Genomic DNA, 25622 nt, shown 5'->3' on the forward strand with positions numbered 1-25622 from the left:
AGACCCCTTTGAGATGGTAAAGGTAAAAGAAGTCAACACAATTAAACATTCAAAAATTCCTTCAAACAACTGGTTTAAATTATTTTAATGATTTTCCAAAGACAAATTCATTCACTCATAAAATCTGTAGTCTTTCAAAAATTAGTGGAACAAATCTGAACTCTTTCTATAATGAGTGGAATTCATTGAAACTACAATCAAATTGCACCCTCGATAAAAAAAGTTACATTCAAGTTAAAAGTTAGGTAAGGTCTGGTATATTAACTTCTTTAATGCTTCTTTAGGTATGGGTTGCATGGCTTGTTACAAACACATCCACAAGAATGCTATGACAAATGGGGAAATCTCAAATGTAGGACTACATATCTTAGTTGGTAGAGTATTAGTCAGATTTTCCAAAGGTCACTGTTTCAAATCCTGCTTAGTGTTTAAGTCAAGTTTCTCTGATAACCAAGAAATTCATGTAAAGTTCCCTGTGTAGTTACATTTGATGTATGGCAACAGATGCTTTGTTGAAAAATACAAAAAAGACAGAAATTTGCTGTAAGAATTTCCCCAAGTAATATCAGTTGGTACCTAGACCCACCCCAGCCCCTCCTCCTTTCACCTCACAAAGTACTTCAGCCTCGCTCCTTCAAGGTCAAAGGTCACAATCAAACTCCTAGAGTCAGTGGCGTCCCTCCAGCAGTTGATCTTGCCAGACAGAACCTCCCCCTTCTTGAGTGGAATGGGCTTCCTCAGGAGAAACACAGTCTGTTTCCAGTGTGTACGCTGGCTGCTTGGACCAGTCGAAAACATAACCTGTAGGGAGCAATAAAGGTAACAAACTTTTCAATTTTGAACACAGATTTGGCTGGAACGGCATTTGAACCAGCACCTCTGGACTACCCATCCGGTGCTCTACCAACTATGCTATCCAGCCCTACAATGGCAGTCTCTGAAACTTTTAATGTCTTTGTTTATTAAAAGAATGCTAGTCAATTACCCCAAAAAATGGAGGTTCACAGATTGACTAAACTGTTTTTTTTTCTGTATTGACATTTTTTGTAAGTAAAGCCAGGTGTTTTTGGCTAAAAGATTGTTTGGCTTTGCAAACATGAACCCCAGACCACGGAATAGCAGTTCCAGTGTTCTACCATCTGAGTTTTCTAGCTAGTACTAGGAGTTTCCAACATAGCAAACCTCAATGCAACAATATTGGTGGAGGAATTAATCTTTGGACTGAAATAGTTAGAAGTTTGACACTTGTCACATATATGAGAAAGCAGAATCTAGACAAAATGGTGGAATGGTACATTTTTTTGTCAAGTGCATGTACATTTAATTGAAAAAAAATCAACTGTTTATGGAGTTACTGGTAGTGATATTAATGTAGAGTTTAATTATAATCACGGCTTGTCAGCAATGTTTCAAGTAAACTATGATTTTGTAAAAATAAGATTTCAACAAATCAAATAACCAAATTCTTCAAGGCTTTGGGCTTTTTTTCTTCAAGTAAACTTACTGTTTTCCTGCAGTTCTTCTCAAAAATCACATCAAAATATCCAACCAGTGCCTGTAAAGTTGAAAGAGAAAAATTCACGTAAAATATGACATATTTCTTGAATTTCATATCTTCAAATTTCATTTCATGTCTTGATGGACATTCCAGATTGATTGTTACTTTTCGAAAATTTTCTTACTGTGCAACTGCTGTCCCTTGATGATTTCAATTTGAAATCCGTCGTAAACTCCAGATCCTTAACATTGACACTTGTCACATCCAAACACTGAAGACACAAAAGCAAACCAAATTTAACATGATTAAACATTTAAATGGATGTAATTACCATTTTCCTATAAATTTAATTTGAATGATTTACAAGATTTGTATGCAGTTCTCTCACTTACAAGAAATATGGTTGACATTTTCAATTCCCACTCGTAGAAGTAAACTGATAATGTTAGTCTTAATTCCCTACCATGATTGTAGATTAACTGTGATTTAAAACTGTGGGGATTTTTCCGTCAATCATTGTTTAGAGTAATTTTAGTAGACCTACTCAAATATAATTGATAATATAATGATCTTAGCATCAAGTAGTGATTGTTTCACTCAGTGGCGGAATATGGATTTAAGGAAAAGAATAAAGTGCACTGGTGAAAGTTACAACCTCAAACATTGTGAACACAGCAATGGGTTGTAAATCTGTACAAAATCTGCAAGATTCCCAACAAATTTGCTTTGTTGTAGTCGATGATGGATCACAAGTCATCACAAGTCATCACAAGTCATCACAAGTCCATCACAAGTCCATCACAAGTCATCACAAGTCATCACAAGTCAATCACAAGTCAATCACAAGTCATCACAAGTCCATCACAAGTCATCACAAGTCAATCACAAGTCATCCATTCCCAAGTCAAGTCACAAGCCATACGAATGAACTGTTACAAAAGCGTTCTTTTGTGATCGTTCATCCCTGTAACTTATGACTGGACTTGTGATTTACTTCTGATTGGACTTATGCTGGACTTGTGATCTGTCGCAAGCCCCTGGACTACAACACTGCCAGCTTGTCACCAACCTTGACCATTGCAGCGTCGGACATGACAGTCTCAGGATTGATGTAATCCACCGAGGTCTCCTCCAAGACGCAGGATTTCATGCACGTCATCTTGAAGCCGTACACGTCGTCCCAGAATGCAATCCTGGAGGCGTGGCTCTCGCTGTCGCTAATGGCAACCAAGCTCAGAGTGCAAAGGTCAGGATAAACTGAGGAATGGTAAAAAGGCGGGTACATAGGTTACTTAATATTGACATGGGAATTAAACTGTGTATATTTCACTATCATTACCTTGCTCACTGGGCCAATGAAACATTCTAAATAGCATCTCAGCTCCCTGGGGAGTATACAGCTCGATGCTGCCATTTCGGGGCAAAGCAACTGAGATCAACCACAATAACCATCTCTACCCTCACAGGTACCCATTTACTCCTGGGTGGAGAGAAGCAATGAGTGACAAAGTGCCTTGCCTAAGGGCACGCACACCATAACCCCAGGATGGACTTGAACCCACAACCTGCAGAATTACCCGCAGACCACAAATTCAATGCTCCAGACCACGAGGCTACGGCACTCCACACAATTATGTCAATTTTTTTTTCTGTAAAGGGCTTACCCATTCCACCTTCAGCCAAGTATTTATCTCTTGCATACAGCACTGTGTCAAGCATGGACTCAAACAACAGAAAGTAACCCATCCACTCCGAGATAATCACATCAACCTGAGGGTAAATGAAAGAACACTCTGAAAAATGATGAAAATATAAGGCAAAAAAACCAATACCAATGTACACAACAAAGATCTTATGCATTGCAGGTGTCGCAGAACGTGTTCTTGAATATTTTAATTCGGTAACAATGAAAGCACAAAAGGTACACATATGCCTATCCGAGCGATACAAAACCATTGCCCTCTGAATCCGCCTTAACGCATAAATAAGGTCTGTTTTTTTCAAGTTACTTTTTCGTTAGTGTTTTCATGAACCTACTTCGATCATATTTCAAACTTCCCATCTGAAACTTAACTGCCAATCATAATGAGGTTGTGGGGTTAAGAATTCAGAGCAACTGCAACCCACAGATATTTTAACTCCAGAAATTATTGATAAAGAAGACATACTAAGCTTAACATTTTAGACCAATCTTAAAACCAAATTAAGAAGCCAAATAGGTGCAACCATGCTTGCGTGCAGGTGGTTATGCGCGCAGAGCTCCGTCGACCAGTGCGTTACTAAATTACAAGCACACCTCAAAAATTTAATGAAGAAAGTGTGTAACATGTGCATGAGCATGGTGGCAGCTCGGCAGATTAGAGAACAGTGGATAACAATACCTTGTCAACAGGGATACTGATGTCTTCAACTCGTCCCTTGATCAAAGTGATGTTATCCTCCAGTTTATTTTGCCTGTGAGGATTGTAGGTTATAGAAGAACAGCACAAAATCTCACATAAGTTGCCAATAACGTAATTTTGATCTTTAAAAAAAAAATCTTTATGGAAATGATACCAAGAAGCTCCCCACAAGAACTGTAACCCGCAAGTCTCAGAATACAGTGGACATTGAATACTGCACCTAACGATATCCATGGCTTGATAGATGATTTCTGATTGGTCGACTCCGATCACATGCTCGGCTCCTGCCCGGGCAGCAAACATGGAGAGAATACCCGTACCGCAACCGACATCCAGCACAACCTGTACATCACAAAATTACAACATTAACAAAAAAGTCACAAATCATCGTTATCTTTACTTCAGTTTTGAAGTAGAGGTATTTGTGATGGTCCGCACAATTCTGCAACAAGTCAATCACAAGTCCTCCAGTCCAAAATCAACTGACATCTATTACTTTGTCATTATTCATTCCGTGTTTATTGACTTGTGATTAACTTGTGAATTGACTTGTGATTTACTTGTGACTGGACTTGTGAATTGACTTGTGATTTACTTGTGAGCAATCACAAGTACGTCGACTACAACACTTCTAAATGTGTCAAGTTTTATCTATCATTTATAGGTATCGTTCAAATGACGTCATTTTCTACAGACCATCCACGTGCATCGGCATTTTGAGCGTCAACTTGCATAACGCGCATCGGCTGCGTCGTATTTCGAACACATTTCGAGCAACAAGCCCGCGTGTTTGGAACATTTTCAACACTGGGTATTGCATGCTTGATTGCGTAAAATACGCAGTTGCAGTTCTCCTACAGAGATGGCCGTCATTGAGCGAGCCCTATTGAGACTTGCCATCCTTAATTAAGATTCTAATATGATGCTACACAGACCTTGTTCTTAAAGATGTGTTGATTGTCATAGATGAAGTCTCGGTAACTCTCGGTGCGGACTTTATCCTTGAGCATCTCTTCATGGATGCCGTAATGGGCGTAGGAATCAAAGTAGGCCTGGTCTTCATGTGGAGTTTTCCCCGGGAGGGGTGAAGTGAGACCCTCCCCTGATGAATAGGGGGAGGCGACAACTTTCTGGGCGAATTCTCTGGTGAGGAATAGAAAAATTGTGAATAGTGGTGTCAGCGTTGGAGTCAGCGTTGGACACTGTACAATTTGCATACGATACATGTTTCAAGCTTCAGGTTTGACATTTTGTTAAAAAAAACTTCTGGAAAATCATTTGAAAGGATTGTGTAACAGACTGTCCAACACTAACATGCTGTCAAGTTGCACATGTGGATTTTGCACTTTGGCACAAAAAACTAAAACAAAATCAGTCAGTTGGCTGTTTTGAATTTTTGTTTTCAGAAATGAATGGTTTGTTGTATTTTTCCTCAGCTCAAAAAATCAGGAATGATTAGCAATTCCAAAAAAGGCCCATTTATAAGGCAGTATAAGTACATTTTTGACTGACTTGGAAAAAAAGTGGGTAGGAAAGTAGGAATACATGAAGTTTGGTACCACTTCAAAGTTGTTGATGAACTCATTCAAATGTATTATCCTCAAAAAGTGACATTACAAATTAACAGAACGTTGCTGGTAGATGGTCACTCAAAATACGTCTGCGAACTCACTTGGCCATGCTGAGGTCCTGCAGTGCTCTGGCCAAGGACTCTTCGGCCAGCGCGGCTCTCTGCTCGGCAGACTGAAGTCTCTGTAGTAATGCATTGTACTCGCTGCCTGATATCCTGACTTCTTCAAGGTTGTCTTGGGATGATGCTTGGGACGGATCAGATTGGTCCGGGTCATCTAAAGATTCTATGTCTGTGGGAATGTGATAATTGAGAGAACTTGGCGAGCATTCAAGAAGGGTTGGGTTTGAGAAGTTTGAGGTGAGTTGAGGAATTGCTAAAATAGTGGAATATTACACTAAGGCCAAAAAAAAAAGTCTCCGGTTTCTGGTATGCGCGCGCGTCGCCGTAGCCATGCGCGTCGGCAAAATGAAAAAGTTTTTTTTCAATGAAAGATGATGTCTCAAAACCGCCAAACTCACTGGTTTGACTGGAATCCTGCTGCTGCACAATTTTAACGTGTTTTTGGATGGGGTTATGATCGAGAATAAGCTTTATGTGACCTCTCTGGACTCCCATATAATTGCACTAAGTTTAGTCGGGCACCATTTGCAGTCATCGGCCGACATTTGAGGCAAAAAAAATCAGGTAAAAAAACAAAAAAGCCGCGTTGCCGCACCACTTTTTGGACAAGCTCCATACCAGAAACCGGAGACTTTTTTTTTGGCCTAATGCATATTTATGAGCTAATGTTGTGGGTCAATATCTCCATCTCTTGTCTCAACCTTACAGTCTCTTGTCTCAACCTTACAGTCATATATCATATTTGTAACCTAACTTCATGTATACCTCATTGATCAGATGTGCCGCTATACCCCCTCCCTCCCCCTTTTTTTTTTGGGGGGGGGATGGCGGGTGTCATGGGGGCAGGAAGGGTTCTACCTCCACCATCATGACTAAAGGTCAATCAAACACACTCATAAAAGCTCAAAGGCTGGCTTTTATTTAACTTTTTCATATGGTCGCGTCCAAATAACTTGGCTATGACTACCAATAACGCATGTACCCATGGAAGCGCTGAAGCCACATCCCATAGACACGTGGGTTACCGCTAGCCGTAGCCATTTCATAGAGTTTATGATAAATGAAGCAGCGACTTACCAAATAGCAGGACTGCATCGTTACTCAGTACGGGCCTCATGTAGTCATCGCAATCCCAGGGTGCATTGCTTGTCGGATTAACAGCGTTGACGTCAGAACTGGAAACATTCTAGTAAACCAGAAAGAAGAGTTACTTCAACTGGGAATCATTTTCAAATTTGCCAAAACAAGTCAGATTTTATCCTGTAGCAGTGGCACAGCATTCTGGGGTTAAGGGGGGTATTCCCCCCCCCCCCCCCAGTATTTTATCATGAGTGCCTTTTTTTTCACGAGTGCCTTTTTTTGTGTAGAGTGTCCTTTTTTTCACAAGTGAACTAGCTTTGTTTTATGTCCCGCGAACGTCGGCATAAAGAGTGCCACCTATTGTCCGATAGTGCCCATGACTGTCCGATTTGAACAGCGCCCTCATAGGAAGATGGTGTCCAGTCTTCCCCCTCCCCTTCAAGTACCTACCTTGGCACGAATAAAGTTGACTAATTTGATGTAGGCAATACAGTCAAGATCTGTAAAGAGAGAAAATAAGGATGAATATTAAGTATCAAGTTTGTAGCTGGTTTCCTGTTGGTCTGAAAATTTGGGACTTTCAATGTATGAGATTCCCCAAACTTAAGGTATTCAAAACATGCAACACAAGAAAATGGACTGGCACATGAAAATAACCAGTCCAACACCCCTTTAGTACAGCATTGGTCAACTGTGTCAGAAGAAACATCTGGTACTAGTCTCCATTTCTACATATTCTCCATAGCCTGCCACCAGACTACTGAAGGGTCAATCTTTTCAAAAAGTTGGACATGTACCAGTCTTGTCTTAGGCTTCAAATTGAGATCACTTGGCTTCACTCTCAGGTGCAAAATGCTGAAGAAAGTCTTTGTTAAAAATTGATTTGAGACTTCAAACTTGGCTGGTGAAATACTGAGGACCTTGTCTTTGCCTCATGAACATTTTGGAGAATTTTGTCAGCTTAAGATTCGGTGAAATTTGCCTGATTTTGTTAAAATGTTTTTCTGCATTCGAGGTCCCAGTGTGGCGGTATCCGTGCCACTGTTTATGAAGTTGGGGATCTGTGGGCCTCGGAAGCTTCAGGAACTAAAGAGGAATGCAACAATGACGGAACTCTACCATGTTTTCTCTTGATTTGTCGGATGTCGAATTTGTGAGCCTCGGGACAATGACTGAAAAGCGCCTCCTCAACAGAGGGCAGCATTGCCTCACAGAACAGACATCTTGCTGTTTGGTTTCCCGTCTCATCAGCATCCTCCTCACATTCCAACCAGGCATCATCGTTGTCGTCATCCTCATCCAAATCGTCTTGGAAGTCGGCTTCGTCTACATCTTTTTCACCTGCTGTGGATAACCAAAAAAAATCAAAGCAAGTAGTTGACCTAACGATGCTTTAAATTTTTAGTGGGCCTAATAATAATAATGATAATAACAAATCAATTAAGTGATGCCTTGCCCCCTACTCGATAGCTAAACCCCGCCCCTCTTAGCCTATTCTCTCGTGTACAAATCAAACATGTCAAATACAAAACCTTGAATTAAACTCCATCAATCATGTCCATTTGGTTTAAAATCTTGCCAACTTAGAATGCCAGCATTTAATAACTTGGTTCTAGTCACCGGAAAATAAAAAAAATTGAAAGATCGTGAGTTTTGTTAGTTGTATTTGCACGGTTATTATTTTTTTTACCATTCATTAACGCCGCACATGTGGTTTTCGTGGGATGCGCCATCTTGGTAAACGACACGTGAGGGCGCACTAACGTTAAAAATCATTTTTACGTACACAAAAAGATGGTGCTGGGACAGACGTGCTGCCGCGCTGTGTTGAGGTAGGTTGGAATTTAAAAGTCGAATTTGTCACCTATTTTGTCAATTTTATACAGTTTTGCTGAATTTTATTGACAAAAGAGTTTTTGGTAATTGTTATTTGGTTATTTTGCTCAAGATTCGAATTGTTTTTACGGAAGAATTGGCATTTTTTTCTTGGACGGGAAATGACGAAGTCAATGCGGTGACTCATCATGAATTTACGCAGTCCGAGTGTCAAAACAAAAGACAAAACCTTGGTTCCATTATTTGGAGTTTTTCTAGTTCATTTGAAGTAGATGATCCCACATTTTTCTGTTGATGTTATTGGTGTTGATTGCTTTGTCATTATTCTCACTTATTTTGGTCTGTCAGTGTCACATGTTTACCATGTTTACTGAACAATCTAGTTGCAGATTTGTTTTGAAAGGGTAGGCCTAAATTTTTTCGGTTCAATCAACTATTTTCTAATAATTTGAAGAGAATGTCGAGAATAAGGTATTCTTGTGTCACTTTTCACCACATTTAACATCAGTGTTGGTAAGTCATTGCCGATATCAGTCACGTCAGTTAATGTGGAAAACCCGTATTTCTCAGACGTATTTCTACATTTGTGCAGAAATGCTTGAAAGGTTTTCTTTTCTCTTCAGGTTCTCTGAAATGTTATTGTTGTTGTTTGTTTTGTTTGTATTTTGATTTCGGTGTGTTTGTCATTTAAAATCATGTTTTTAGATGATAAAAACATTTCAGATTTGCCTCAAGAGGTAAAAGGGAATCCATTCCTGTCAGCATGATACCTCGCCCCTGATTGGTGGAATAAGAGGTTTTTTTCTTTTTTTCTCTCTTGACAGCTATTGGCACAATCACCGACTCTAAGCTATCCCATGAGATGCACTCCCGCCTATCCAAGCTTCGTTCCATCAACGTCGCATAATCCCAGCTCAACACAGCCACCGATCCTGAGAGAAGTTGGTACACAGAGACACCTAACCGTACCAAACGCTGACGATCAGAGAAAGAGAGTTTCTATTTGAAATAGGAGTTTACTACAGTCTGCGACAAACAGCCCAGAAGTTGAACTCTGTTTGTTGATTTTTTTACAAGCAAAAAGGTATTAGTTTAATCAGCATCCAATATCGATGTTTTTTTTTTTTCCTCATGTTGCAATCTTAGGAGTAATAACAATTGAAACAATAGAAATATGCCCCATCATGCCACTGTAACCAGAGAATGATGGAACATTTATTTCTATAGACCTCATGCGTTAAGACGGACTCAGAGGGCAATGGTTTTGTATTGCTGGGATAGGCATGAGTAAACCTTTTGTGCCTCCATTCTTGCTAAATTAAAGTAACATAAGAACAACATTTGAGACACCTGTAATGTATAAGGTAGATATTGTAAGTCCCCAACGTTTGCCACGCCAACCTGATCCCTAGTAGAGACAGAGATGTAGTTGAGCCCATCACAAGTCTCTACCAAGTCCATCCCAAGTCCTCCAGTTCCAATTCAACTCACAAGATATTTAAATGAGTTTCGACAAAGGCATTCCTTTGTTATTGTCCAACCACTGTTACTTGATAATGGACATTTGAATGGACTTATGATGGACTTGTCATGGACTCCACTACTTCCCCTCCCTCCTCCCCCCCCCCCCCCCCCCCGAGGCTATTCAAAGCAGTGTGTATGCCCTTATGATTATTTCCTAGGTGTTTTCCCCGCTTCAGTAAAAAGGCTTGCCAAATGTCCCCCTTCCTTCCTAGAAAAAAATTAATTCTGTTCTTTTCTTTATTTTTCAAGACAAGTTGCAGATTGCCAGGATCGTGTACCTATACGGCAGCCGTCAAGGACGGGCAAAGAGTTTTTCAGAGGAAAACTCTTTTGAAAGCGGGGAAAACCTTGCTTCGTCCCAAGATCTCGTCAGAGTCAGTCTGTCATTATGGCATCCAGCCCATCTTGGAAGGTAGGGGAAATAGTCTTCAAAACTTTGGAAGGCCAGGATGTTGTCCACCGATCAGCATGCTCAGATTGTCTTCAGGAGAGAGATCAGGAGACGATCAGAGCATACTGCTTGGAATGTCGAGTTTCACAATTACAACCAAGCTTTTTTCAGATTGGGGAGTGTGTGGCCTAGTGGTTAGGATTCGTGACTCGTGATCAGAGGGTCCGGGGTTCGAATCCAGCCGCTGGCCATATATTGTGTCCTTGGGCAAGGCACTTCACCCCCACTTGCCCCTCTCCACCCAGGAGTATAAATGGGTACTGGCATTAGCTGGGGAGTAATCCTGCGATGGACTGGCATCCCATCCAGGGGGAATAGAAATATTCTCAGTCGTTTCATGCCAAGGAAACCGGAGATAAACACCGGCCTGATGAGCCACATTGGCTCGGGACAGACTTTACTTTTTACTTTTTTTTCAGAAGCACACTTCTTCTCAAAAAAGATTATTCCAATCTCAAAAGAGATTATTCCACATGCTGTTACCATAAACCTCACCAGTAAACACTACCACCATGCAAAGTTTCAAATCTTTTTATGCCTCAGTTTGTAGGCAGCGGGCTGTTAAATCTTTTAGCAACTTCATGCTTCAACTGGTAAAATATGTGGACTTGAACTGCCCTATTTGTTTATCATCACGTTGTTTAGGCCAAAGGTCGCCATAGTTTTATTAGGATTGACAATTCCACCAAATTATCTTTAGAATCCACCGTAACATTTATTTTAAAAAAATTACGTTTCCCCCAAAAATTTCAAGCACCAGTATGCAACTATAAATATATGAAAAAATTATTATGTATATTTATTTAATCAATTGCTCTCACACTCCAACAACAGAACCCTTCAAAATTGACTTTAAACTGTACCAGAAGTAGGGCTCTTTTTTATTCCTAACTGTACTCTAATTTTGACGCAACTGTACTCTAATTTTTACCAACAGAGACTAAATTCCCAAGACTCCCCTGGAATGATCAAGCCCTTCCGTCCAGCCAACCACCAACTGAACCGAGCAGCCAGCTTTCCACCCCAGAATGGGTAAATACCAAGCTTGTTGTTCCACTGGGATAGCTGTTTCTGACTGGTGTTCTAAAGTTACGCTGAACCAAAAAAATTATAAAATTTCGACCGCGATGGATTATAATTTCAGACAGGTTAACTGTGCATGTCTTTAATTTGCCGTTGACTATACTCTGGGGTCATTCGTGAAGTGCCGTAGCCTCGTGGTCTGGAGCATTGAATTCATGGTCTGCGGGTAATTCTGCATGTTGAGGGTTCGAGTCCAGCCTAGGGTTATGGTGCGTGTGCCCTTGGGCAAGGCGCTTTGTCACTCATTGCTTCTCCCCACCCAGGAGTAAATGGGTACCTGTGAGGGCAGAGATAGTTATTATGGTTGACTTCAGGTACTTTGAGCTGAAATGGCTGTACACTCTCCTGATAGGAACACGATCTGTCGGATAATCATTTGTTATTTCAATTTTATTCTTTTTCACAGTGCATCCTATAGAGAAACTGGAATGATAGAGAAAATGTTGGTAAGTGTCCAATATTAGCGCTTCTGTTTTTGATCCGCCGTTTTGTGTCCGAACAGTATGTATCACATTATTATGCGGATATTTGTTCAGCAAAAGTCAGTTGTGTTGAATCGTGCTATCCACACTTTGTTGCTTTTCTGTTTTGGTCACATTCTTTGCAACTACAACATATAACTCGCATCGTTTAATTGGAATACTTCTTGTAGGAGGGGCTATACATTGTGGGGGCAGGGCATGTCTGTTGCATCAACAACATATAACTCGCATCGTTTAATCGGAAAACTTCTTGTGGGAGGGGCTATACATCTTGGGGGCGGGGAATGTCCGTTGACTTCACTTTTGTATTCCCATCCTGTGTTAATATTTTCACATTCTGTTTATTGTCCTCAGGGTTCCTATGGATTCATTACATGCTGTGACCGAGAGGGTCGTCTGTTTTTCCATGGAAGTCACTACGATGGTAACATGGAGAACCTAAAAATAGGGGGTAAGTTACAACAAAATGTTTTTTGGTCACAATTGACATTTTTTTAAAAATCGAAGAATGGGTGAAATAAACATAATTTAGCTTTTTTAACCCTCCTATTGCAAACATACATCCTGTGCCAAGTTGTCCTTGCAGTCAAAATCAATCAGGTGACTGTTTTCAACCCTTAAGAATTCCCAGCCCACATAAAGCAGGATTGACTGCCTTGGACTGCTTAAGTAACTTGATACAGCTATGCTTTGACTCCGGGTGAGTGATAAAACAGCTGCGACCACAACTTGCCTGCTTTGTCTGTTGACCCAGTTTGACTAGTCACAGTGCTTGCTTGACATATGATCTGACTGCTGGTGACTAGCCTTTGTTAAAAGTACAGCAGGGGAAGTGGAAGTGAATTTTGACTGTCTGTGACTGCTTAAATAGCAGGAGGGTTAAGTTTAGGTGATAAATTTTGTATTAGAATGCCCTGGTCCTATGGTGACATTGTCTAACTCACGTCAAACCCTGAAAGGAACATTGTGTTTGTGTTCTTAGGCAAGACACTTTACTACAATTGCCTCTGTCCATCCAGGTGTATTTATGAATATCTTAATGGGTACAGATCAGATTGCACTGATCTTTAGCTCCTGAAGAAAACCGGACTCTTGGTCTGATGAACAGGGGCAACAACAGTGAAGCGCTTTGATACATTGATATAATTATTTTTTCCTTTTCTTGACTCCTTTGCAGACCCGGTAGAATTTGAGACCATCCCCGACTGTCGGACCGGTAAACCCATCGCTAGCAAGATCATCAAACTCAGCCCAGGGACCATCTCCAACGAACTTATTTCCGAAGAGACGTTGTCGGGCCTCGTCGTGCAGGAAGCTAAGCCAAGCCGGCTGAAAACAGTAAGCAAAACTGTGGAAATATGTGGATTGAAAGACTTATAATAATCCAAATAATAATAGTCTGTATTTACTTGTATAAAGCACACGTATCCACCAGTATTGGTGCTCAAGGCGCTACATCATTATTACCCTACTCATTGGGCCAATGAGACATTCCAAAGGTAACCTTTTTCTGCTATGCAATTTTTGTTTCTGTTTGTTTCGATTTTGTTTACAGCCAGCCGGTTGTCCAACGACTGCAGAATACGGACAAGTTGCCTATGAAATAAACGGCGTAAGTTAGCTTTATTTATCTCTTATATCAGGGAAATCCACGCACTGCCACCCTGAATTCCCCAAAAGAACTAATGTCATGGTAGCTGAAGAAACCTGTACACTGAAGAAGGTCAAGAAATTCCTAGTTTTAACAGATGGTAGGGTGAAACTTGTAATAAAGATTTTGCGAGAAAATTCATAATATTGGGCAGAGAATAAACATCCCAATCCAAATTCTGTTACAGGAAAGCTTCTTCCTTGCATACGGGATTGAAGACATGTACGACAAAGGGCGCCCTCTCAAGAAAGGCGACAAGGTGTCGTTCTTTCTTGCTACTGACAAAAGGTAAGCGAGGAAATGTTTTCTGCGCTAAGCAAATTTGTAGGTAAACAAAAAGTTGACTCCTGGTCATATTATATTGGAAAGTCTGAGTGTAACATTCTTGGTTAAAAAAAAGAAAGATAAAAACTGCCAGTAACCTGTTTTTGCAGAGGAAACATTTTCTGCGCTAAGAACATTTCTAGGTGGAGTAGCCCAAAGAATGTTGGCTCCATCTACTATTATTTAGAAAGATCTGAGAGTAACACATTCCTGTCTTCCAAAAGATTAAACAACAGGAAAAAGTTTGGCCATGGAACTAATTTGTGTGCTAAGCAAATTCTAGGTTTAAGTAAGTAAAGTAAAGTCTGTCACGAGCCAGTCTGGCCCATCAGGCCGGTGTTTATCTCCGGTTTCAGTAGCATGAAACTACTAAGAACATTTCTACTCCCCCTGGATGGGATGCTAGTCCATCGCAGGTTACTCCCCAGCTAATGCCGGTACCCATTTATACTCCTGGGTGGAGAGAGGCAAGTGGGGGTGAAGTGGCTTGCCCAAGGACACAACATATAACCATTGGCTGGATTCGAACCCCTGACCCTCTGATCATGAGTCACGAACCCTAACCACTAGGCCACACTCCCCACAAATTCTAGGTTGAGCAAGTTCATAAAGTTTGCCCTTGGTCTTATTATTTAGGAAATTCTCTACATTGACAGAATAACACATTCCTGTCTTAAAAAAAGAAGAAGATAGGAAACAGTAAGCTGTTTTGCTGAGAAAGAATTTTTTGTGTGTAGAAAATTTCTAAGTTGTGCAGTTCAATAAAGTTGGTTCCGGGTCTTATTATTTAGGAAATAACGTTTTCCTTTTTTTTTTAATCCCGGAAGAAATGGCAACGTACAGGCTCGTAGGATCCGCATGGTGGAACCAGTCCAGGTGCCGATGTACCAAGGCGTGGTCTGCTCCATGAAGGAGTCCTTTGGATTCATCGAGAGAGCTGACGTCGTCAAAGAGGTAACAGGCTGTGTGCCTGAACTATAGAGGGCAGTATTTGGTCTACTCATGTTGGCATAGTGGGGACGCAATTATTTTTTCTGCAACCAAGTATAGTCAAGGAATGGTTCTCGGACTTAACTTCCTTTAAAAAAAAATCTTCCAGAGCCATGCATCAGGAAAAAAAAAAGGATTTCACAATTTAAAAAAGAAAATTCACTTGTGAGAAAGAAAAAACAAAAATGTAAAATTACTGGGACTCGAACGCGCAACCTGCAGCATTGTGGCCACCGACCTAGCGTAGAAGACCATAGTGATGTTATGCTTTTTGCCATGGAATCTGAACTATTTGAAATTATTTCAAATCACATGACATATTTATTCAGTCATGTGATATGTATCACGCATGCGTATGAAAATAAATGAGTTTACTAGCCTGCAGAAGAAACAAATTGCACCATGAGAAAGTTTTAATCGAGAACTTTGGTTAATCATAGCAGGCATGCAACTTTTCCTCGGATCAGCTAATTTCCTTTTTTTAAAAACTTTCCATGTGTGCTTTTAAAAATAAAAAAAAACACTTCACAAAGTCTGGGAAAAATTTGAATTTCCTCTTTTTTTCCCCAGTTGCATGCCTGTCATAGGTTGACTAACTGTCATCAAACATTCTGGTCAGATATTTTTGATAAAAGTCTGGATATATGTTTATACTTCTGATGAAAGACCAAAACAGTTTTTTAATACGAACTGATTTTTTTCTCCAGATTTTCTTTCACTACAGCAGCTTCACAGGGGACATCAACGACCTTCTACTTGGGGATGACGTGGAGTTTGAAGTCGGATATAGAAATGTAATTCCTCAGTTTATTTTTTGTCCCAAACTCATGTCTGTCAAATTTTATGTACCCACTTTTCTTTATTCTTTATCTTTGGATAATGTGTATCCCAATATTCCCGATAGGCATTTCTTTGTTTGCATTGTCCCCCAAACAATTTTATCATTTCCAATCTTGCTGGCTTGTCAATTTTGTCCCCATTTTCTCGTAGTCGCTTCAGCTCTGTAGTGACAGCCCGCAGGTCCAAGTTGACTCTGTTCTAAAAATAAAGTATATATTTAAAAACCAAAGGTCCCGACACCACTCTGTCAATTTCTTTGTTTCACTTTTGAAAATAATTATTACGATCCTAGTCAGTTTCCCAAAATGTGGTGTATTTAAGAAAGAAAAAAATATTGTGAATTCAGATGTTGAAGTTCTGTACAATTATCACACTACAAACAAACCTTACAATTTATAAGCTAATTAATTAAAAAGGTAAATATTGTAACTCAATGAAAATATCTTGTTAAAAATGGGTTTTAAGACAGGAATAATAAATCTCAAGAACTGTTTACATAATGGGTGCAGCTTCTAGCTTATACCAGAAACAGGGAGCCTATAATTTAATTAAAACCTCTTTTCGCAACTTAAATCTGTCCATTAAATTTGTTTTCTGTGACAATAGGACAAAGAAGTAGCCATCAACATTAAGAAACTGGCCACCGGCACTGTCATCTTTGAGGACATCGGCGACAAGTTGGAGGAAGGGACCATCTCCAAGACCATCCCTCGCTTCACAACCAAGAAAACTAACGACCCATTCCCCGGCAAACTCATCTACGTCCTGGAAGATGGAGGGTATGTCACAAAAGATACTGAGTTGCTCTCCCATCTCCATGTTCAAGTTTCACTCAGGAAATATAATTTTTTTTCTCACTAACGGATGTTGATTAACTCACTATTTTTGTAAGCATACGAAAGCTATTCACTATTGAATTAGATATCAAACAAAAAATTCACCCATATTCAATTATAGAATTATTAAATTGCAAATTCAAATTATTTGGTGCTCAAAAATAATTTAGCAACCCAAAATTAAAGCCTTTTTCGGAGAGTTGCAGACACTCAGAAAATAGAAAATATAAATACTAAGTGAAAAATTGCAGCCATCCAACTGGCATGAGATTTTTCAGACTTTAATCTGAAATCAGACTTTTTGATTTTGAGAGAAAGAGATCATCTGTTCAGAAAGAAACACATCTTTTAGACCTTTCATGCAATTTTTAGACCCTGTTTTAGATTGACAATATTTGTACCAAATCTGAGCCATTGCAGGCTGTGTCGCCAATTTACGAGAACTTTTTATCATAATTTATAAATATGTTGTTTTTTTCTCCAGTAAACGTGAGCTTTCCTACGGAGACAAAGACATACTGAATGCATACACACTCTGCGTCGGCGACATTGCCAAGTTTAACATCGCGACCGACAAACGCGACCATCTACAGAGAGCCACCAATCTGGAGTTGTCGGAGAAGACCTTTAAGGAAGGAAAAGAGGTCCGGGAAACGGTGAGTCTGCAACCAGACCATTCTTTTCATGTGGTGGTTGGGTGTTTAGATGTCTATACTTGTGGGTAAGAGGTCTTGGGTTCGAGTCCCACTCAACTATCTTGTGTGTTTTATCTCGCAAACCGTCGAACAGCCTTTACTATACAGTGCTTTTGAAATTTTGCCAGTGAAGGGCCAAGAACCACTATTGAGGTCATATCGATACTTAAAAATACTATCGCATTAAAATTAAAAGGGTTTTTTTTTGGGGGGGGGGGGCATTTTGCTGGGATAGCCCATAAAGGTGTTTTTTTTCTGTAAAAGTTGAAATGTTTGACCTTTAGTTTGTGACCTTTGACCCAACAGGGTATCATCGCAGCAGTCAAGGATGGCTTTGGATTTATCAAGTGTGTGGATCGAGACGCCAGGATGTTCTTTCATTTCAACGAAATGCTGCATTCTGTAAGTTACTTTACTATTGATAATAAAAGAACTAATTTTGTTATTGTGTTAAAAGTACAATTCCGTGATTTCTTATTCAATTTCCAAGAAGTACTGAATCCTAAAAGGTCTGAAGGGTCTGAAGGTCTGAAGATGATTGTATTTTTAGTTAATTTTTTTTAGGTGGGAGAAAAACCTTGGAAACATTCTTGGTAGATCTACAGAATTGGGTACTGATCATAAAAATCTATCTCCGTTTTGGGCTAAATCTGAATTGTAGAGATTTTATCAGAGAATTTGATATTCTAAATACTAAGGTAATTTCTATTTTTGTTTGTCTGCAGGGTGACATCCACATATCGGATGAAGTGGAATTCTCTGTCATGACGGTCAGTATTAAATCTACCTGTTACCCAGAACCTTCCAGATGCATTCCATTTCAATACTTCTCTTCAAATAATTCATCTCATCTTTGTTTACTTCCCATCCATTTTCTTCCCTACTAGGCACAAAAACCAGTCACTTTGACCAATTTCTTGCAAACTGGGATTTTGGGAAAGGACACTGAATAAGCTTTCCATTGATGTATAGAATATGGGAATCAGACAAAATCTGACGGAATGATAGTTTTTTTCAGTTCCCAATTGTCAGGCTTCGAACTTTTTAAACATCAAGAAATTTGCCATTAAAGTTTCCTCAAATGAACTCCTTAGGAAATGTGCAATTAACATCATTGAAAGTGAAATATATTCATTAGTATAGCTTCTAAGGCCTAAATCTTTGTTTTGATAATTTTTGCCTGTACAATGTATTATAAGTTGTATTTCAAAATAAAGCTGTGCAACTTCTGACTGGTTTTATGCTGGAGAGTCATGTATTTATACTGAATTAATCTTCCAGGACCCAACTCAGCCCCAGCGGCAGATTGCTACTAGGATCAAGAAGCTCCCCAAAGGCACCGTCACTTTCCAAATAGTCCTACCCCAGCGCCTGAAGGGATCGGTGGACAAACTGCCTGATAACTTGGTAGGTTCCAAACCACAACTGTAAAGAAACTCTGGTAGATGTTCCCTGGTTTTTAGTTTCCAATTTTTCAGTTGCAGTTATTCACACGTGTGGCCGGTGTAAAAGAATGGTAATACTAACGTTTTGGGGCTGTTTTTTTCTCCAAACAGTGGGGGCGCAGCCCGGGTAAAAATCGCGACCACACGCCAGAACTGGGCAGCATCAGCTACCAAGATAACGGAAGTACAAAGTCCGTCAAATTTCACGCCAAGGATACGGACGTGCGCATCCCACCAGATCTGGGTGATGAGGTAGATATTAAAAGACAACATTGTACTGTGGAGTGCTGTGGCCTCGTGGTCTGGAGCATTGAATTCGTGGTCTGCGGGTAATTCTGCAGGTTGTGGGTTCGAGTCCAGCCTTGGGTCATGGTGCGTGTGTCCTTGGGCAAGGCACTTTGTCACTCATTGTTTCTCTCCACCCAGGAGTAAATGGGTACCTGTGAGGGCAGAGATGGTTACTGTGGTTGATTTAGCTTCCTTGCGCCTAACAGGCAGCATTGAGCTGTATACTCCCCAGGGAGCTGAGAAGGTTTCAGGAGTGTTTGCCCGTTAAAACAGGGAAAATAATAATTGTAAAGCACTTTGATACCCAGTTGGGGCCTAAAACGCTACATAAATGCCTGCTTATTATAATTATTATTATTATTATTATTACTGAATTATTATTAACTGAAAGTTGTATTGTTCTGTTGCATATTTATTTGGGCATACTGAAGATGGAGGCTCTGTTAGCACAAAATTCTGTGCTTAGCAGGGCCGTCAAATTGGTTCCTGCTAAGAAGATGCTTAGCAAGTTTTTGTGTGATACTCCTCAGGTGGAATTCAACATTGCCGAGGTGAAGAGAGATGGGTCTCGCCTAGCTGTCACCATCGTGGTGCTGAACCGTAGCGCTAAGACCAGCAAGCAAGGCTACATCGCTGTCTTGAAAGAGAAGTTTGGATTTATAGAAGCAGACGATCACGACCACGAGGTTTTCTTTCACTACAGGTAGCAGCTTAAAGGGAAAATACAACATTTGCAAACATCAAAAAACGAAATGGTCAAATTATCACGAAATACCTTACTAAATTGTTAGGGAATGACAGTCTAAAACATCCTTTAAAATCGTGGCTCCTGGTGGGCTGACATTTTCAAGAAAAACTGTATTTTTCCAACGCTGGTCGGCCGACCAGCGTTGGAGAAAACTGGCTTTTTTCAAAAACTGTTCTTAATTTTTCATATTTAGTTATTCTGACTTTTCTTTGCAATTGATCACACACCTGTGAAGGGGTACAAGCCTGCTAGACTGATTCTCTGACCTTACAATTCCCCAAAGTGTATTAATTGCTTCGTTTCATCTTAAGTGGGGTCAGGGAACCAGACTACAAGAACATGATAGGTTTTCTTGGTTTTTCCAGCATCTTCAAGCCCAAAACATGAAACAAGTCAGTTTAACAATATTTTATGTAACATACTTATCCTCCAATCCATTTATTTCTGAAACTGTCAGCAAAAGCCAATGTTGTACAATCCCTTTAAGATATGTACTTGACGAACCCAAATGAGATTTGTGACATCTTTTACAATCTGTTACAATCTGTTAGATCTCTGGTTGGCATGAACGGATTTCCATGGCATCTTCACTGATTATATACAAGAGTATAATTAATATGCTCCATCAAGATGAAATGCTCATATTAAGTAATTTTTGAGAAATTGAATATAATCATGATGCATTTTGATTGACTTTATTCCTGCAGCTCAAGTTTGTCTTCATGATTTTTAATGGGATATGCAACTGCAACCACGTACGTGGTATGATGTAGAGGCTTTAACCAGGTTTTAACCTTCCAATGTTGTCCGTTGTGGATGAAATAAAATTGAAATTCTTTCTGCCAACAGCGAATTTTCTGGCGATGTGAACGATCTGGAGGTTGGAGATGAAGTGAGTTACTCTCTCATCCGCAAAGGACCAAAGATCAGCGCTGAGGAGGTCACTAAGCTACCCAAGGGAACCATCCCTGTAGAGGTCAGTTGCTCAGTTTTCATGTTTTTTTTAAAAATTTTCAAATTTAATTTGTTATTAAACAAATTGACTTTTTCATGCGATGACACTTCCATACCATGTTCCCTGTATAAGTAAAGTCTGTCATGAACCAATATGGGGCGAAACGACTGAGAATATTTCTGTCCCCCTGGATGGGATGCTAGTCCATCGCAGGTTACTCCCCAGCTAATGCCGGTACCCATTTGTACTCCTGGGTGGAAAGGGGCAAGTGGGGGTGGAGTGGCTTGCCTCATAACCTATTCAAACTCCAATGAGCAGGCTTTTACACTCACGCTAAGTTTCCATACAAATTTTTTAATGTCGGAGCTTGCTTTAGTTTCTTAAGTACTTTGCATTTGGGCCTCAAACATGAAACAGTGCTTCATCTCTTATTTAGAAATATTCATTATAATATATTACAAAATTTATATTTGTGTTATATAGTTATCATATTTATTTCTCCATTGCTTGATTTTAAAAAAAATTTTGCCTCAATTTCATATCCATTGTGTATAAGGCCAATCAATACTTTCAGGAAAACAAATTCCCACTGTTTTGTTCGGATCTTAAATTAGAGAAAATTTTCACAAATTTAAGAAAAAGTTTCATTGTCTATTTTTTTTGTCTTCTGGCACAGCCCAAGAAGCCGGGTGTTCTCCAAGGTAAAGTCATTCGTCCGTTGAGGAACATCGACCCTCAGCAAGCTGAATATAACGGTCTCATTCAAGTCATTAACGAAGGTATGAGATTGCGCCCTCTATAGATGAATCCAATGACCACTGTTACAACTTACAAGACATTGCTAAGACCGCATCCGAACTACTTGGCTGTGGCTTAAAATTACACACGTGTCAATGGGAAGCGGCTGCAGTCAGCTGAAGCCGCTTTCCATTGACATGTGTGTAACTTCAAGCCGTAGCAAAGGAATTTGGACGTGGCCTTACGGTGGTGGCTCACATGTGTGTGCTGGTCATGGGCATTCTTAAATTGGAGGCGTTTATAAATGCATTATTGGCCACCTAGTGGTTGCAAGTGCATTGAGTCTGCACGTACAGAATCATATCGGTAATAGCTTTTAATGTAGGTCGGTGAATTAGTCTGTAGACTTTAAGGATAATTTTTTTCACATTGCATTGATGGTGTTTATTTGAACGATAATTTTTCGCTACAAATTGTAGTATTCCATGAATTTCCTGTTCTACGCCAATTTTCATTTGACCTGGACTGTCCTATTCATGCCGCGTTCTCGTTCTTCTTTAGATGAGAGCGAGGGCGCTGTTTACCCCTACTGCATCGTCAGCCTATCAGACAAGCACGACTTCCTACAGAGAGGCGACCCGGTGCAGTTTCAGCTTTGCTCGTCCGTAGACAACGGCAAGGAGTGGGCCTGTAACGTGGTCGCCATCAGGAAGATTCTGCGCACTCATGTGGACTGCATCAAGGGACATGTATGTGTACAATTCAAAACCCTAGCCCCCACCCATCACAAGTCCCTGAAAGTCCTCACAAGTCCATCACAAGTCCCTGCAAGTCCTCACAATTCCATCACAAGTCCTCACAAGTCCATCACAAGTCCATCACAAGTCCTCACAAGTCCTCACAATTCCATCACAAGTCCCTGCAAGTCCTCACAAGTCCCTGTAAGTCCCCGGAAGTCCATCACAAGTCTTTGCAAGTCCTCACAAGTCCATCACAAGTCCCTGCGAGTCCTCACAAGTCCATCACAAGTCCCTGCAAGTCCTCACAAGTCCATCACAAGTCCCTGCAAGTCCATCACAAGTCCATCACAAGTCCATCACAAGTCCCTGCAAGTCCTCACAAGTCCATCACAAGTCCCTGCAAGTCCATCACAAGTCCATCACAAGCCCATACAAGTCCATCACAAGTCCATCACAAGTCCCTGCAAGTCCATCACAAGTCCATCACAAGTCCCTGCAAGTCCTCACAAGTCCTCACAAGTCCATTACAAGTCCCTGCAAGTCCTCACAAGTCCATCACAAGTCCCTGCAAGTCCTCACAAGTCCATCACAAGTCCCTGCAAGTCCTCACAAGTCCATTACAAGTCCCTGCAAGTCCTCACCATTCCATCACAAGTCCCTGCAAGTCCTCACAAGTCCATCACAAGTCTCTGCAAATCCCAAACAATCCATCACAAGTCCCTGCAAGTTCTCACAAGTCCCTGCAAGTCCCTGCAAGTCCTCATAAGTCCATCACAAGTCCCTGCAAGTCCTTACAAGTCCATCACAAGTCCTTGCAAGTCCTTACAAGTCCATCACAAGTCCTCACAAGTCCATCACAAGTCCCTGCAAGTCCATCACAAGTCCCTGCGAGTCCTCACAAGTCCATCACAAGTCCCTGCAAGTCCTCACAAGTCCATCACAAGTCCCTGCAAGTCCATCACAAGTCCATCACAAGTCCCTGCAAGTCCCTGCAAGTCCTCATAAGTCCATCACAAGTCCCTGCAAGTCCTCACAAGTCCATCACAAGTCCCTGCAAGTCCTTACAAGTCCATCACAAGTCCTCACAAGTCCATCACAAGTCCCTGCAAGTCCTCACAAGTCCATCACAAGTCATCCAGTCCCAAGTCAAGTCATAAGCTATTCAAATGAACTTTGTCATGGTTCATCCACGCTTACTTGTAAAGTCAGATACATAGCTGTAATTTTTTAACCCCCATAGTTTTGAGTGTTAATAGTTTTAGACTGACATTTAGGGTTTCCTTTCCCGCAGTTTGGTTTCTTGAACTACGACCCCGGCGAAGGCAAGAAGCTGTTCTTTCACATGAGTGAGGTACAGGACGGATTCGACTTGCACCCCGGAGACGAGGTTGAATTTGTGCTGATCCAGAATCAACAAAATGGCCGCCACAGTGCCATCAACATCCGTCGACTCAGGTGGGCATGGGTGGCATTATGATTGATATTTTCCATCAAATTTTTCGTTTTGAAACTGCCCATAAGGAGACCCCCTTTGAGTAAACAAAAAAAATAAATAAAGTACAGAAATCAATTAAATTGAGTTATTTTTAACTGAATGTGTCCTCTTATTTCAACAGCGAGATCCAACGTCCAGGACACCTCAGTCGTCTCAAGAGTATGCCAAGTGAGGAGAAAGGACCGCGTATGATCGCCACCAGAGTACCCAGAGGTCCCGATGGAACCAAAGGATTCAGCCTTGCCCGCACAACCCAAAATGGAGACAACGAAAAGGAAATCTAAAAAGAAAGTTCCTAAAATCCTCAATCCGAAAAAGGGTTTTCAGTTTTGTGGAATGGTTTTGTAGTTGTGAGTTGTAATTTTGGGAGTAGGGTTGAAAAAGGTCAAGCTTGCGTGCTGGCTGACGGGACTGATATTTCGAAGTTGAAGAATTGGGGAAGACGGAACATCATTGTGAGGGTTTATGGGGTTTGTTTTAAAAACTCATGAAAAGTAAATGTGATGCAGAATCCCGGTGAAAATGTCTTTGAGTTGATATGCAAATAGACATTTGTTGTCGTGGTTGAGTGAAAAATACCAATTCAACTTTCAGACCAACTGAGTGTTGAAGCAAGGTAGAAAACGTGAAGAAAAAAAATATAAAAACTTATGTACGAAAAAGCAAAGAAAAAACAACAAAATATTGAAACGAAATCTGACAAATAAAAAAAAAAAAGAAGAAAAACTTACAAAAAAAAAGAAAAAAAAAAAACCAAGAAAAATTTAACCAAATAAAAATTAACCAAAAAAAAAAAAAAAAGAAAGAAAAAGTTAGATATTTACAATGAATTAAGAAGGAAAAGAGGACTACTGCCAAGAAGGTATTATTGTGAAGAAGTATTAAATTAAAAGAATGAATAATACATTTTTTTGCGAGAAATGTTTTTAAAAAATTGCGCGCCCCGATTCTGCCCAAATGCTTTCATCGAGCTCGTGGCCAGAACTGGCATTGATATGCCCCTTGTCAAATTGGGTCAGGCTCCCGGAAGACACAGTTAAATTTTGTATACCATTAGTCAGGAAATCTTTGGCACCCATCTAAATCACAAGTCAATCAAAAGTCAATCACAAGTCAAATCACAAGTCAAATCACAAGTCAATCACAAGTCAGTCACAAGTCAGTCACAAGTCAAGTCACAAGTCAATCACAAGTCAGTCACAAGTCAATCACAAGTCAATCACAAGTCACAACTCAATCACAAGTCAGTCACAAGTCAGTCACAAGTCAATCACAAGTCAATCGCAAGTCAATCACAAGTCAATCACAAGTCAGTCATTAGTCGATCACAAGTCAAGTCACAAGTCAATCACAAGTCAGTCACAAGTCAGTCACAAGTCAAGTCACAAGTCAAGTCACAAGTCAATCACAAGTCAATCACAAGTCAGTCACAAGTCAATCACAAGTCAGTCACAAGTCAATCACAAGTCAATCACAAGTCAATCACAAGTCACATCACAGATCAAGTCGCAGTGGATGAACAGTGACAAAGAATTGGCTTTGTTACATGTCATCAGAACAGCTCGTCTCGTCATTTGGACCTCTGAGGACCTCTGATTGACTTGTAAAGATTTGACTACATCCATTTTGATAGACCTAAAGACATAATGACGTCACGCTTTGTTTACATGTGCGCTTTCCTATGAGAGCCAGGTGGGACGCGTAGCTCTTGTAGCAAGGCACACACTTAAACAAAGCATGACGTCATTACGTCTTGGGTCTATTCAAAATATAAGTGGGTCCTGAATATACGAAACTGATCAAAGTGGTTGCAGTGTCCTTGAAACAA

At 40.3% G+C, this 25622-nt stretch overlaps 2 protein-coding genes across 3 annotated transcripts; one reads left to right on the forward strand and one right to left on the reverse strand.

Annotated features, from left to right (window-relative positions):
- Positions 1-56: 56 nt before the first annotated feature.
- Positions 57-8432, reverse strand: LOC119744413 (protein arginine N-methyltransferase 3-like). Of its 2 annotated transcripts, none has more exons than XM_038220337.1 (13): positions 8364-8432; positions 7793-8017; positions 7124-7173; positions 6671-6779; positions 5573-5762; positions 4836-5043; positions 4121-4242; positions 3880-3952; positions 3163-3268; positions 2568-2755; positions 1683-1769; positions 1505-1555; positions 57-801 (listed from the first exon to the last, which is right to left on the reverse strand). In XM_038220337.1, exons 1-13 carry the CDS (start codon positions 8404-8406, stop codon positions 604-606), a joined length of 1650 nt encoding a protein of 549 aa, XP_038076265.1. In that variant the 5' UTR covers positions 8407-8432; the 3' UTR covers positions 57-603. The 2 variants fall into 2 exon arrangements, with proteins under 2 accessions (XP_038076265.1, XP_038076266.1); XM_038220338.1 differs by having other exon boundaries at positions 7793-8014; positions 8364-8424.
- Positions 8376-24705, forward strand: LOC119744412 (cold shock domain-containing protein E1-like). Its single transcript, XM_038220336.1, has 23 exons — positions 8376-8505; positions 9334-9593; positions 10283-10445; positions 11422-11516; positions 11974-12013; positions 12404-12500; positions 13227-13387; positions 13605-13661; positions 13888-13988; positions 14852-14978; positions 15722-15808; positions 16461-16633; positions 17175-17346; positions 17692-17787; positions 18111-18155; positions 18667-18792; positions 18942-19082; positions 19649-19821; positions 20716-20842; positions 21498-21600; positions 22121-22308; positions 23591-23754; positions 23916-24705. The coding sequence occupies exons 3-23, from the start codon at positions 10422-10424 to the stop codon at positions 24076-24078; spliced, it is 2460 nt and encodes an 819-aa protein (XP_038076264.1). The 5' UTR covers positions 8376-8505; positions 9334-9593; positions 10283-10421; the 3' UTR covers positions 24079-24705.
- The last annotated feature ends 917 nt before the right edge of the window (positions 24706-25622 follow it).

This window comes from Patiria miniata, unplaced genomic scaffold (genome assembly GCF_015706575.1).
Source record: "Patiria miniata isolate m_02_andy unplaced genomic scaffold, ASM1570657v1 HiC_scaffold_7, whole genome shotgun sequence".
Taxonomy (NCBI): Eukaryota; Metazoa; Echinodermata; class Asteroidea; order Valvatida; family Asterinidae; genus Patiria; species Patiria miniata.